This window comes from Pan troglodytes, chromosome 2 (genome assembly GCF_028858775.2).
Source record: "Pan troglodytes isolate AG18354 chromosome 2, NHGRI_mPanTro3-v2.0_pri, whole genome shotgun sequence".
Lineage (NCBI taxonomy): Eukaryota > Metazoa > Chordata > Mammalia > Primates > Hominidae > Pan > Pan troglodytes.
In genome coordinates this window covers 175,418,679-175,433,477 of record NC_086015.1, presented here as the reverse complement: position 1 = coordinate 175,433,477, position 14,799 = coordinate 175,418,679, and the positions used below count along the sequence as shown (strand labels likewise).

The 14,799-nt window shown below is 39.2% G+C and overlaps 1 protein-coding gene across 5 annotated transcripts in view; it reads right to left on the bottom strand.

Moving 5' to 3' along the window:
- The window catches only part of FNDC3B (fibronectin type III domain containing 3B), a 361,399-nt gene that overhangs the window by 113,090 nt on the left and 233,510 nt on the right, over window positions 1-14,799 (bottom strand). For all 5 annotated transcript variants that reach the window (XM_001165324.8, XM_016942296.3, XM_063807331.1 and 2 more), the window contains one exon: window positions 1,936-1,994. In XM_001165324.8, the coding sequence (XP_001165324.1) occupies window positions 1,936-1,994 (59 nt within the window). The remainder of the gene's footprint in view (window positions 1-1,935; window positions 1,995-14,799) is intronic.

Genomic DNA, 14,799 nt, shown 5'->3' with positions numbered 1-14,799 from the left:
TCTCAGATGATGCTCTTACCCTATTATATTTTACAACACAGCTACTTACAAAAAGCCTATTACCCTGCCCTAAAACCTCAAAAGATTAAATGCCTAAGAAATACTGCATCAAGAAAAAGGACCAATGAATCTAAATATGGCTTTTATCTTGCTAGAGCCATCTCACCCACAAGAAACAGAGATTCTGTCACTTCTTCAGCAGAGCAGTGACTAGGAATATCTGAGGAAAAGCACTGTGTGCATAAACATGATTAAGGAGCGACTACGGAGTTCTGAAACTACATTTGGGGCCATGAGTGAACCCGCTGCTCTGCCCTCTCTCTCTGACTCCTCTGTTTTCCTTACAGATTTTTCTTCTTTCTACTACGCTACAAACATAAGCTTTTTCCATGATTCTGCCCTCACACCTTTTCCGATCTCTCCCTTATACTGCACCCCCTGTCTGCAAAGCTATCATCCAATCCTACAACATGAAGTATCATTGCTATGCATGTGATCTCCCTGTCTTGTATCTTGTTCCTCCTCACTCCTCAGCATCGGCCTACCAGACATTTGCGACCACCCGCTGTATCTATCTTTCCAGAGTCCCTGACAGTGAAACAAACTCAGCATGTCCAAGAATGGCACTGAAGATACAAAAAGGACAAAGCTGTGAACCTGTCCTAGAGAAACCACAGACCGGGAAAGACACAGAAACAAGTAGATGCAGTACAATATATTAAATACAGTAGCAGAAGTCCATGAAGGGCACAGCAAAGCTTGGGGTAGAGCCTCCCACTTGATGGGCATGGACAGCAATCAGGAAGGTGTCTTAGAGGAAGCAATTCCTGAGAGGAGGCATCCAAACCCGAAAGCCCAGTTATCCTTGACATTTGATATCTATTCTAACAGGTTATAGTGCCGTATTCTATCTCTGGAATGGCTCTAGTATCTGTCCCCTGCTGCCTGCCACACAGATGTCACCACCATAATTTTGACTCCCATAGCCTTTCACCAGGACTACAGTAGCAGATTCTAACACTGCTCTTCCCTGCATCTATCTTCTTCTCACTCCAACTCATCTGCCAACTGTTTGATCATTCTGAAAATGCAGCCCTGATTACATAACTTCTTTGCTCAAAAACCCCCAGTGGCAGCCTGCTCCTCACCACAGTAAGTACAGACTCCCTGCACCCCTCCCAACGGCAACACCCCACTCCTCTACAAGTGCCTTATTATGCCTGTCCTTCAACACACCTCAAGCTTTTAGGTTGTCAAATTCAACTATGTACCCTGAGGCATGTTTGGACTCTTCTGTTAAAAAGCCTCAGTATTTGAAACACATGCAGAATCAAGGTTTTCCAATTCAGCTAGAAAATACTCCAAAGAACTCTGGCTCTCTAATCTCAGATGAAAGGCTGAATCAACATTCTGAGTTTTTCACTTGAATTTCAAAGCACCTGGCAAAATCAAAACCTCACCACTTTGACCATTTTTTTGTCTTGCCATTGCACCCAATGTTCTGGACTTATTTTTCACAGCTAATATTTAAATATCTTTTTGAAGTTTACTTGGAAAAATACTTGGGATTACTGAGGTTTTCAAAAATTATTACTACATTTATATGGTTAAAAAAAAAAAAAAAACTACCAAAAGAAAACTGTAGACTGAAAAGAGAGAGAGAAAAAAAAGAATCTTTGGAAAGAATATCTAATTGCATTCAGAATACCTAAATAAAGAAGACATTTCAGTAGATTATGACTACACACAGAAGGCTACTGTTCTATGTCTCATGGTCCATTAATAACTGAACCGAACACTATTTCATAGTTGATGAGTAATCTGCAAAGGGAAGGAGCCCTTTTCCTTACCTACTGTGTGGTGAAAAAAAAAAAAAAAGCACATTTGAAATACTTTAAAAAGTGTCATTTATGCTAAGAAATCCAGAAGACATACCTGTGGTTTCTCTATTCCCGAAAGAATGTCTTGCACCCTCTTTACTTCCAACTCATATTCTGCATTGCGAAAAAGAAAAAAGGAAAAACAATACCATTAGAAGGCAGTAACGTTGTCAAGTTCCTTCCCCAAGGCCTTTTAACTGGAGTTATCATTAAATCAGTTGCCTGTTATCATGAATTTTTGATATTACAAATGTTACCAGGAAAATCAGGAATGAAGGTGTCATTGGGGAATGGAGTTTCACTATGGTTCACTGACTTGTCACTGTATGGTTTTAAGTGTTCGCGATGTTAAGGAGATTAACACGGGGTTCCATTTAACATTTAATAATTTAACAGGCAACAGAGAATAAAGGGTCCTAAGAAGGGCAAGTGGAGGGACCAATGTACCTGGAAACTGAGAGTAATAAGATGTGGTTGAAGAGACAATGGTTATTCCATTCAGGGCTGTGAGCTCAAATCTTTGAGCTGTATTTTTACTTGTTTATTTACTTGTTTTTACTTGTTTACTTAAGTTCACGTGTTTACGTTCGACGGGCAGCCACTGGGGTGTCTAAGAAAAGGGACAGATATGATCTTCTTTTGAGCTTGAAAAGATGTGTTTGTCTTCTGTGTGAACAACGGATATTTGGAAGGTAAGCAAGGGAGCAGAAAGACCAGTCAGTGGATTGCTGCAGTGGCCCAGGCAAAGGAAAGGCTAGAGCTGGCCTGGGCTAGAGCTGAGTAGAGACAGTGAGACAGGACTAGTTGAGGAGGTGTGGGTGCTGAAGGACTGGATGTGATGGGTAAGGGTGAGGAAACGTGACACACCAAGGATAATTCCTAGTTTTTGGCTTGCTCAACTGGATGGATGACGGTGCCTTTTAATAACACGAGGGAAATGGGCATGTTTTGGGGGTGGGGCAATAATTAGGTTTTAGAAATGAAAGAATAGTGCTTGGAGAAGAGAGTACGAGGCGGGAAGGATGTGTACAAAAAAAGATAAGTGATAGAACTTAAGAATCTGCAACTTGTTAGAGGATCTTGATTTTCACAGTGGGCTTGATGGAATCTAATTTTGAGTTTAGAGTAGACTCCATTTAACCTAGTTTATGAGCTAAATGCTAGCGAGATATGATCACTAAGACATATGTCCCTGCCCCCAAGATATTTCAAGTCTAGTGGAGGGAGGTGGGAAGAATGAAACCAAATAGGCAATTACAGTGCCTTGTGATGGGTGCTGTAGTAAAGGTAACCCAAAAGAGGGCATTCGAGATAGTCTTCCAGGAACCAGCATTTAGCTGAGCTCTGTGTGTAACAAGCAGGCACTTGGAGGGGAAGGGGGATGTGGACCTAAGGAGTGAGAGATGGGTTAATACGCCCAGCTCTGCACAGACCTGTTTGTCCTTATTGTTCAGGTTTAATCTTAAAGTCATCTTTTCAAAAAATCCCCTTAATTGCTACACCTGACACCAGCCTCATTTCTGTCACTCTTACATGCTATTTCCTTATCAATTATCAAAATCTGAAAAGAATTATCTTGCTTATTTGTTCCCTTGCTTACTTCTGGTCTTTCTTACTAACAAACATAAGATTGAGGAAGACAGAGACACCACAGGGTCCGGAGTAGGCAAATTTTTTCCTAAAGAATCAAATAAATATTTTAAACTTTGTGAGCCACACATAGGTCTCTTGCATATTTTGTTTTTTGTTTGTTTTCATAACGCATTAAAACTTTAACAACCTCTTAGTTTGTGGGCCATACAAAAGCAGGCTACAGGGAGGCTATATAGTTCAATGACCCCTGCCCTAGGACAAAATCACCATTTACCCGCAGCACCCAGCACAGGCCCTACATGTGCAAAGCTCAACAGACGCTTCTTGACTAAATAAATGAACAAAATCTATATTAAAAATAACAAAAACTTGTAGTTGGCACCACTCCAAATTTTAAAAGGACTTGTTCCTTATTTTTTTTCCTGTTGCGTTCTGTTTAGTAGGACGTGCTACCTTTAGTCTGGTGAGAAAAACAAATGGGCTGGTGGTAATATCATGGTTTTGAAAACTGTAGCCTTTTAAAAGAAAATCCATATTCAAAAGACCCAATGTCACAAGCTCATTTATAACTATGTATTCATGTTAAGGTATAAACTGTATCCATAAATCAAAAGTTGACATACCCTCACATTTTCTGGAAGCCCCTGCTAAGTAAACTATAAATATTATATAATCTCAACAGATAACTGTCGGTTAGAAAAAAATCAAAACAAAACATAAGCATAGTCACAATAAATGAACTGGTTCAGTTGTTAAAGACAAAATGTTCTCAATTTCTGGTTATTGTAGAATTTGAAGGACCCTATGGTTTCAAACACTCACACAGCTATGTTCAAACAACCAGCTGAAGGAGGTAACTGTTTCCTCTTGCTATGAAGAAGGCATTTAGATTATCTTAGAAAGGCAACAAGTCAGACCCTATCCTTGGAGTAATAAAAGTTTAGAACAGGGATGATCACCTACTCAACACACAAGGAAGGGAAGAATTAAAGGGATCTGCAAATAAAACATCCTCAGGACTATGCACTAGAAATACACTACAAAAGAACAGAGTTAAAACAGGATGCTTTGTCCCACAAAAACTGGAAAGCCCCCTCCCACCTTGCTTTCAAATACACATGACAGAAGAAATGGTTATGCTTTTAAGAGAAAAAAAGAAAAAATAGAGAAAGAGGCTAGATTAAAAGGAATAATAAAAAAAAAATCTGTCCAAAGTCCAAAAAAATGAGTGTCAGGTAAAAGCCAGAAATACAAGGGAAAGGTCCTCCTGAGATAAAAACAACTTCCAAAGAGAGGTCAGGACTTGCCTTGTCTGTTTGCCTTTGATTACAATCACGAAAACTGACATTTCCTGAGCACCTACATACGTGCTCATCTATGCATCATCACCTTGCTAATTTTTACAATATCCCCTGCATGATGGACATTCTCTGCTCCATTTCACAGTGGTGGATAGGAACTTATGCTTACTTAGCTCATCATGGTTCTCACCTCCGGTGCTGGGCACACCACCCATAGGTGTCTTTGTTGACTGAGGAAGGAATATAAGGAACAAATGAGGAAACTGAGGCTCAGAGAGTAGATGTGATTTCTCCAGGGCTGCAAGTCTAATACATGGTCCCAAAGCAAGTATAACCTTTGACTGTATCATGAAGAGTTAATAGAGATCTAGGGATCCTGAGGGAGAGGACACTGAGAAAGAAAACATGGGGTTGATACTGGTGGGGTGTTGGCCTTGAGGTGGATGGGAGAAAGAGAAGGCAGCAGAGGAGACCTGCTCAGTCCTATGGGAAGGTTTATGTTGGTTTTCTTATTTGCTTTTAACTTAGAAAAGGTTGTCAAATGAATAGAGCAAAGGCCACCTATCTGCTGGGAATGTATATGAAAAAAGGAAGAATTTAAAAAGTGGGCCTCGAATGGGGCCAAATAAACAAAGGATTCTGAGAAGATCAAAAATAAAAATGGCAGGGCATGGGGAGGGAAGGCAGTGACAAAGCAATCACTGCCCTATCGTGTCTGGTCACTAGCCCCTCATATTAGGAGAAACGTGGTACCAAGGCCAGATGGAATTCTGTCTTCTTTCAAGCTTCTAATTGTAAATATGGGAAAAAAGAGAGAAAAATGCACTTATATTACATTTATTTAATGTAATGCTTTTCCATTCGTGCTGCCACAGACTAAGAAGGAAAAGGTAAATAAAACCCAGGGACACAATTTGCACCAAACAAGAGTAAAAATAAAATTTGTTTTAAAGTGACAGTTACTTCCCACATAAACAATCAACTCTTGTACGAAAGCTAACAGTCTAGTATGAAAATGTCAAAATTCACATCTCTACGACCTAAATAAGCGAGTTAACTAAGCCCTTGGCCCATCTCACCCTAAGCATGATCTAAGCGTGCCTCGAAGTACACTGAATGACCACTCTTTCCATAAAACAGTTTCAGAGCCCAGCTGTACAAAGAGTGTATATGTCAGAGTTTGGATGAAGCTATTGTTTGGTGGCATGCTTTCTTTTTTTTTGTTTTTTTCCTCTTGTCTCTCTCATGCACACACCTCCCATATTGTGAAGGAAAGAAGAATAACTGATCCCCTCACAAAAATAAGCAAACAAAACAAAAAAATTCTGCTGATTTGCCTTTAGGATAGCTTCTTTTATTCAAGCTGAAAACTCTGTCTTGTTTTTGTTTCTTCCCCTATTAAGAACTTGGTACTTGGTGTGAGCCAACTAAACAAGAGATTGCCCCAGAAGTGCACAAATGCAAGGTTCTGGTGCAAGGTCAGAGGACAAGTTTCTTATTCTTCATTCTCAGGGGCTATTTTCCACCTTCTGGTGTGCAGTAAATAAATTAGACAAAATCATGTAAGCAAACTCTATATTTCCTATTCCTTACACTGAAGCAGCCACAAGGTAAGTAAACAGATCGAAACCATTTTCCACCTGATTCAACCTTGCTGGTGACCATGGCTGGGGTAAATGAACATGAAAACCATTTTCTACATTGCTGCCTTCTTAGCAGTTGAATGGCATTAGCCGGGCGTGGTGGTGCACACCTGCAATCCCAACTACTCAGGAGGCTTAGGCAGGAGATCGCTTGAACCCAGGAGGTGGAAGTTGCAGTGAGCTGAGATCGTGCCACTGCACTCCAGCCTGGGCAACAGAGCAAGACTCCGTCTCAAAATATAAATAAATAAATAAATAAATAAATAAATAAATAAATAATAATAAGGCACTCTTGGATAGTGTTTCACACAGAGAAGGGGCATTTTGTTTTGCAGATATAGGCACATTTAATGGTAGGAAAGTTTTTGAAAAGGAGCTAAGTTGGGCGCCTCTAATTCAAACATGGTCAGCTGAGAACCAGCCTATCTGGAAATGCTAAAAAAGGAAAAGGGGGCTCAGCTTAGAGACACAAGTCTTTCTTTTCCCTAAAAACAAATCTCCTACACCAAGGAAATAAAGCATTTTTAGTAAAGGGAAGGTTGAAATAAAAATACACAAGCAAAGCAAATAGTTTTTTTCAAAAAAAAGAAAGAAAGAAAAAACCCACACACATAGAGGGAAGATGTGTCATGTGAAATTTAAATTTTCCATAAATAATGGTTTTCATGTTTGCTCCAAAAAGAAACCTAAGTTCAGACTGTTTGAATAACTGTTAAGACCTAAACTAATTAAAATATCCTCCTTTATAAACATACTTTACTTCTTTGGTTTATTTCACATTTTTTCCTTCTTAGAAAAGAAATAGAGCTACACACTTAGCTACTAGCTATAGAATGTATTTCTGGTTGTAACAGCTCTATCATTCCAATGGGATGACATCAACAGTATTTCTCTCTAAACCTTCTGTCTAGTTCTTATCCACAAGGCTCATTTGTAGATATCCCTGTCATAACATCATATGCTTTCTCAGATCTGCCAAGGAGCTGACATAGCTATTCTCTTTAACAAATCATGTATAATGAACTAGGGGCGTGGAAAATGTGTGGCTTCTGATCATGCTCATTTTGGAGATAAGAAGCCTAAAGCCAACAGTAAACAATCAATATAAAAACAAACAAACAAAAAAGAAACAGAAATAAATAATTTTAGGTGAAAACGAAAAATGTGACTACTCAATAATAAGGACAAGCTAGATACCTAGTCAATGCCTACTAATGCTGATAAGCATGAATGGGGACAAAAGAAAACAATATTAAGAATGTGTGTTGATGGCTGGACGTGGTAGCTTATGCTGGTAATCCCAGCACTTTGGGAGGCCAAGGCGGGCAGAAAGCTTGAGCCCAGGAGTTAGCCCAGGAGTTCAAGACCAGCCTAAGCAACATAGTAAGACCCCATCTCTACGAAAAATACAAAAATTAGCTGGGCTTGGTGGCACATGCCTGTAGTCCCGACTACTTGGGAGGCTGAGGTGGGAGGATCGCTAGAACCCGAGGAGTTGAAGCCTGCAGTGAGCTGAGATGGCGCCACTGCACTCCAGCCTATGCAACAGAGGGAGACTTGTCCCCAAACAAACAACAACAACAACAACAACGAATATGTGTTGAATTGCTTTTCTACTCAGAAAAAGAATATTGGCCATCTTCAATTTTGAAATATTACTTATGCTGGGAAAAAAAGAGGAATCAATAAGTGCATACAAAAGAAGAATTAATTATCTAAGACTCTCCATTTAGTGACTATGATCCACAGTTAGTGGTTTTAAATACAAATATTAAAGATGAGTAAAATCACAACACGAAGAATAAACTTGCATAAGGACAATGCAGTTAATCTCCAAAAACAACTATTCCAGAAATATCTTGAGATATCAATCATCCTGATGCTAAAAATACAAAGATAAACATCTTGCTAGCCATTTCGCTGGTGAAGTGGTTACTCTATTTGAAATCCTGAAAGGTAGCCAAGGGAATACCAGACTCTCAACACCGAAAAAGAAAGCAGCAGGCAGGTAAACATATGTTGCATGCAGTTGCTTTCCATTCCAGGAAAATATTTTCAAGAGCGGCCTAGGTTCCAAACAGGTTCTGGAACCTTAAGAGAAAGGAGAGAAACACAAATGAATTTCTTTTCCAAGCAGTGTGCCCAGCTGGACAGGAGAGATGGCCAGAGAATGTCAATGGGACAACAGGGGCTAATTTCCTCTGAGCTTTTGTTGCTATTTCTGGAATTCACTGGACAGGATGATTTCCCCGCCCCCCGCCCCCCACTCCCCAGGCCTGTGATTTGAGTCAAGCCCTACAGGGAACATTCACATTAACCCCCTCACAGGCAAATGGGCTCCTTCAGGCAAATGCTGTGTAACACCTTGGGTAATAAGAGAGGCAACATGGAGTGCCAGGTCTAGGTCTTCAATGAACTGAAATACTAGTAAGATTCTATGCTCATTTCTGTCAGATTCCCTAAGAAAAATCTTTGTGTTCATTTCACAATGTAAAAATCATGTATATGCATGGAACTGGACAAAAGCTGCTAGTGTTTTTTCGTTTTGTTTTGTTTTTGAGACAGAGTCTCACTCTGTTGCCCAGGCTGGAGTGCAGTGGTGCGATCTCGGCTTTCTGCAACCTCTGCCTCCTGGGTTCAAGCGATTTTTCTGCCTCAGCCCCCTGAGTAGCTGGGATTACAAGTGTGCGCCACTATGCCTGGCTAATTTTTGTATTTTTAGTAGAGACGGGGTTTCACCATGTTGGCCAGGCTGGTCTCAAACTCCTGACCTCAAGTGATCCACCCATCTCGGCCTCCCAAAGTGCTGGGATTACAGGCGTGAGCCACCACACCCGGCCAAAGGCTGCTAGTGTTTTTAAGAACATCAAATTGTACAGGGATGCAAACCCACAAAAACAGATTAAGTATTAGGTAGATATGTTTGCTTGGCAAGATTAACTCTAGCATCAGTCCTTTCCTCTTCTTCCCTGTATGTTTGAGCTGTTCACTGCTAGCTGAACCCTAACCTCTGCCAGATACAGCTCTTGTGTTTTGGGGGAAGGCTCAAGACCATGATTATCCAGCAAGAGCTGGTACCCTCCCTGGGTATGTAACAGGAAAGTAGTCACTTAAACACAGGATAGAACAACTTACAAAGGTAATTAAAGTTCATACACTACTTTTTGCATGGGAGTCTACAAACGTTTCCACAAAATGTTTTTTCATTAGGACTTGGCATGCCATATTACATTTTTTCAAGCAGCTTATACAATACTTTTTGCAAGACTGTGCCAAATGACAGGCAGAATCCAGAGTACAATTTTTAATATGTTGCATCTGAAAGATAATTTTAATATGTATATCTCCTATCCAGCAAGTTTTGAACAGTGTTTACATCCACATTTTCTTAATTATGTCTCAGATGACTGAATTATTTGGGAATAAGGCTAGATACTCAGCCTGTGGCCAAGGAGCCAAGTGAAGCTCATCAGCTGATATGGGTATCAAATTCAGAGGGCTCAAGAGTTCCAGCATATGAAAAAGTCATTACCATCCACGACACAACCTACTACCACCCCAAGAAATGAGCAAGGGTTACATGTGTGGGTACATACTAAAATGCCTATAGCCACTAGGCAGGTAATATCAATGAGTAGAGAAAGTGGGTATATAAAACAAAAGGGAAGGGTAAGGACTGTGGAAAACAGAAAAAAACCTCACCCTATCTGAGGGGGGCAGCTGCTATGCAGCCAATCAGTTATTCTTGGTGTATCATGGGTGTAAGGCAGACACTCCCACTTTTCTAGAGAATCTAGAAATGCAAAATTTTATGTGAAATTGCTCGATTTGTAAAAAATACATATTTTATATATATATATATAATAATCTATAGAAAAGCTGGAGCAGTACTATGAACACTGTTAGGGACTAAATGTTTGGTGCCCTCCCAAAATTCGTGTATCTTAAAACCCTACGCACTAAAGTGATGGTATCAGAAGGTAATTAGAATGAGATGAGGTCATGATGATAAAGCCCTCATAAATGGGACTGATGTCCTTATAAGGGTACTGAGAGAGCTCGCTTTCTTCTCTCAGCCACACAAGGACATGGCACAAACGTGCCATCTATAAATCAGGAAGACAGACCTCACCAGACACCAAATATGCTGGCACCCTGATCTTGGACTTCCCAGCCTTCAGAACTGTAAGAAACAAATGTTTGTTGCTTAAGCCACCCAATTATAGCTCAGGCTGCTATAATTATAGCAAAACACCTAGATTGCTATAGAAAAACACCTAGATTGGTCAACTTATTAACATTTTGCTACATTTGCATGCTCATATTTGATCTCTACTTATATACACACACACACACACACGTTTTTTCACAACCATTTGAAAGAAAGTTATTGATCTCATGACACTTCACCCCCAAAACTTCAGCATTTCTTTCCTGAGAACAAGGAGCTTCTCCTACATAAACACAAACACATTACTACAATCAGATTTAACATTAATAGAATAAATTTGAAATTAAAATCCATGTTAAATTTTGTCAATTGTTCCAATAACATCTTTAATTTTTTTTCTCCTAATTCAGGATCCAATCGAGGACCAAGTATGCATTAGTTGTCAGGTTTTTACTAGTCTCTCTTAATCTAGAACAGAAATCCCTTATACTTTTTATAAAGTTGACATTTTTGGAGCAGTCAGGCCAGTTTTCTTATAGAATATATCACTATCTGTAGTGTGATGCTATTTCCTCATAATTAGATACAGGCTAAGAATTTTGGGGAAGAATTGTTTACAGATATACTTCCCATCGTATGACATGAGAACATGCACACTGCTGTTTGAACTATTAGGTGATGCTCAGTTTGGTCACTTGCTTAAGGTATTGTGTGTAGAACCTTTCTCCGTTGTCAAAGCACGTTATCCCCTTTTACCTGACAGTTATAGTAAATACTGATGATCTCTAGCATGTATCATTATATTACAGGTAGTTTCCAGATGGTGATTTTTCTAATTCTGTCATTCCTTCTATGTTTATTAGTTCTCTCTCCCACTTTTCAAAGTATCTTGAACCCAGATTCTTTTTATTTTAATTCAATGTGTTAAAATCTGCTACACTCCACCACCATCATTATTTTTTGGACACTAAATTTGCCCTAAATGTAGCCAGCAGGAGGCTCTTCAAGCTGTCTTCTGGGCCCCTTTGTCCACTTCCTTGTGACTTCTGGTTTGGAACACCTGTTAAATATTCTAATTTAAGATTAGATGGCCAAACAGTAACAAAACACAAAGTGCCACTAGACTGCAAGTGAGAGATTTCAGTGGCATAAAGTAGAAATTATCCAAACATTTTGGATTTGTTAAAAGCTATTCTTACCCAAGGATCTTCTTACTTAAATGTGACTAGAAAAAGAAAACCATCTAAACATTTCTATCTTCTATATCTTCCAGAAAGCAGAAACAAAGCAAACTCATAACCCAAAAGCTATCTTAAAATGATCTTTTAAAATATATCAAACTTGAAATCTAGAAAGTCAAACATAAACTATAGTAAACTAAGCAGAAATACATAGAACAGATTTGCCTCTTTTGGGATTGTATAATTTCTGCTCTCAATTTAATCTGGTGGTATTTCATTTCTTGCTCTTCCTAATCAACATTTCCCTTTAAAAAAAAAACCAGATAATCAAAAGTGACAGCACCATCTGCCCTAGTCCAGAAAAGAAAAATGCACTGAACTGAGAAATGAACTAAAATGAAAAGTTAAGATTGGGCCAGCAGGCAAGAAACGTCTATACGGAAAATGCTACTTGCAAGAGGTTGTTCTCCAGAATTGCAACCACTCTGAGGAATAGAAGCTCTCTGGTATTACAAGCTTTTCCATTTTATTCTCTAAAACATATTATGATAGAACAGACATCCACAAATCCAGGGTCAATGTAAAAGAAGTCCTGAATTGTTTTCAAGCCCACCTACTCTAGGCCAAAGCTATGCACTATTGCTATCTTATTCTAAGTCTTTAATAACATTTATATTATTTGGAACTTATTCGGTTTCTGTATAAAATAAAGGATTCTCTTAAGCCCTGCAGATGGATTTCTGTTGTCCAAATGAGCTGCCCTTGTTGTTCAAAACATGACATTCATCATAGGCCTTAATGTCTTCTGCATGTGTATTTCCCCTCCTCAGAATGAAACTAGTGTTCTATTTAAAGATGCAGTTTAAAAAGTCCAAGAGCTGAAATACTAGATTTACACCCCAAATTGGCTCTGTAATGGCACCACTTAGTAGCCATATTTCACTCTACAGAAGATAAACCACATTCATCTGATCTCCAACTCCTAACAGCTGAGGTGTATAAACCCTAGACAACAGTGAGCTTATTGAGCCCGAGGGGCAGTTGTGAGCAAAAGTGGCCATTTAGGTCATGGACTAATCTGGGTGAGAAATAAAAACACACAAGAGGAAAATATAATAGATAAGACAACAGAAAAGAAAAAAAATGGATGACCAAAAAAATCTGGATTGGCCCCCCAGTGCCTCAGAATTTGACTGTATTTGGAGATAGGGCCTTTAAAGAGGTAATTAAGTTAAAAAGAGCTCATTAGGGTGGGCCCTAATTTAATATGACAGGTGTCCTTAGAAGAGGAGGAAATTCGGATGCAGACACACACACAGGGAAGATGATGTGAAGACAGAGGGAGAAAATGGCCATGTACAAGTCAAAGACAGAGGCCTAGAATAGATCCTTCCCTCGTGGCCCTGAAGGACCAACCCTGCCAACACTGCAGTCTGACTTCTAGCATCTAGAGCTGTGAGAAGATAAAATTGTGTTGTGTAAGCTACCTAGTTTGTGCTACTTTGTTATGTCAGTCATCGCATACCAATACATATACCAAACATATGCAAATACATATTAGATATTATTATACCCATTTACTAGATATAGATTCAGCAAATCAGAGATTTTGTGAATCTGGTCAAGATCGCACAGGAAAATCTAAAAGAACCCAGTATCAAATCCTCAGGTCTTCTTGTCTTCTGATTTTTGGTCCAAGTCTACTTCTTCTTGGGGGCCATCCAAAACCTCTTCTCCCGCCATCTCCTGTGTCCAAAGGTAACAAGGGTAAGGCGGGGAGATCAACTCTACTTAAGATAAACAAATCTATCCGCTGGAAGAGACTGCTAGACTACTTGGTTCAGGATAAAATAATTACATTAGAAGTTTAAACATGTTTATACTACTGCTTCTGTAAGAGGCCACATCCAATTACAGAAGGTCAGTTTGGAAATCCAAAGAGAAGCTACTGAAAGTCATTTCAAAAGCTGGTCAAGAAAGACCATATCCTATAATAATTCTCCAGATTACTTCATGCCAAAGCATCGGTAATATATCCTCTTCTCCCTCACGTATAGAAATGGAACACTCAGGATGTTCTGAGGCTAGAACACTGAGGATCATGCAGTAATTGCTTCCAAAAGACATGTTATAGTATTTTTTGCTGCTGACTGTGGCTTTAGAGAAGAAGCACACACCGGTTCCAAAAGAACGGAGACTATCTCAGACCATAAACTACAGCTGTTTGTTGGGCGGCACCACCTGAAATATCCCTGTGTTGTTTTCTTCCCAACCAGCTAGTACAGAATGTATCCAGGCTGCTCAACTTATTTACGGCTCCAGATGTTTTTCTGTATTTGAAGAAACTCCACCTTAGCAGCCACTTCTCTAAAGTCTTTCAGTAAGGATAAAGAGGTGCTAAACTGTAGAGTGGACACTAATTCCATTGTTAAATAAAGTAACAACCACTAACATAAAGTGTAAGTTAATGTCTTTGTATCTGTAGAATAAAGTTCCTAATTTGACCTTCCTAGCAGCCACTGGATGAAAGTCTCACAAACACCTTCCTTTGTGGAGAAAATACTAATCTACCCAGAAAATGTGGTCTAGGCTTATGTTTCTGAGGGGGCAAACAGTTGCTCTGTGCATGTATAAGGCCCCTATATTATGATCAGATAGAATGAACAGAGAAGTAGTCATGGGTGCGGGAAATATATAGGGAGCAGGGAGCCTGTGATTAGGTAGCAGAGCCAATGAAGAAGGTGGCTTTAGGGGACTTTTTTTCTATGACACAGGAATTTCTAGTAGAAATGAACACAGAAAAAGCTGAAGAAAATGATGGAATCAAGCATTTCTTTAAGATGCAAGTAGTTACATTGTCTAGTTGCAATTACTGTGAACCAGTCTTCATTGTTCAAATTTAAAATATATTCCTACATTTTGAACAAAAGGTAAAACCATTTCCTACTTATTGTGCTGTTAATAAGTCCATTATTAAATAGTTGGTTTCTGAAATGAAATTCTGAGTATGAAACTGTACGACTAGAATTT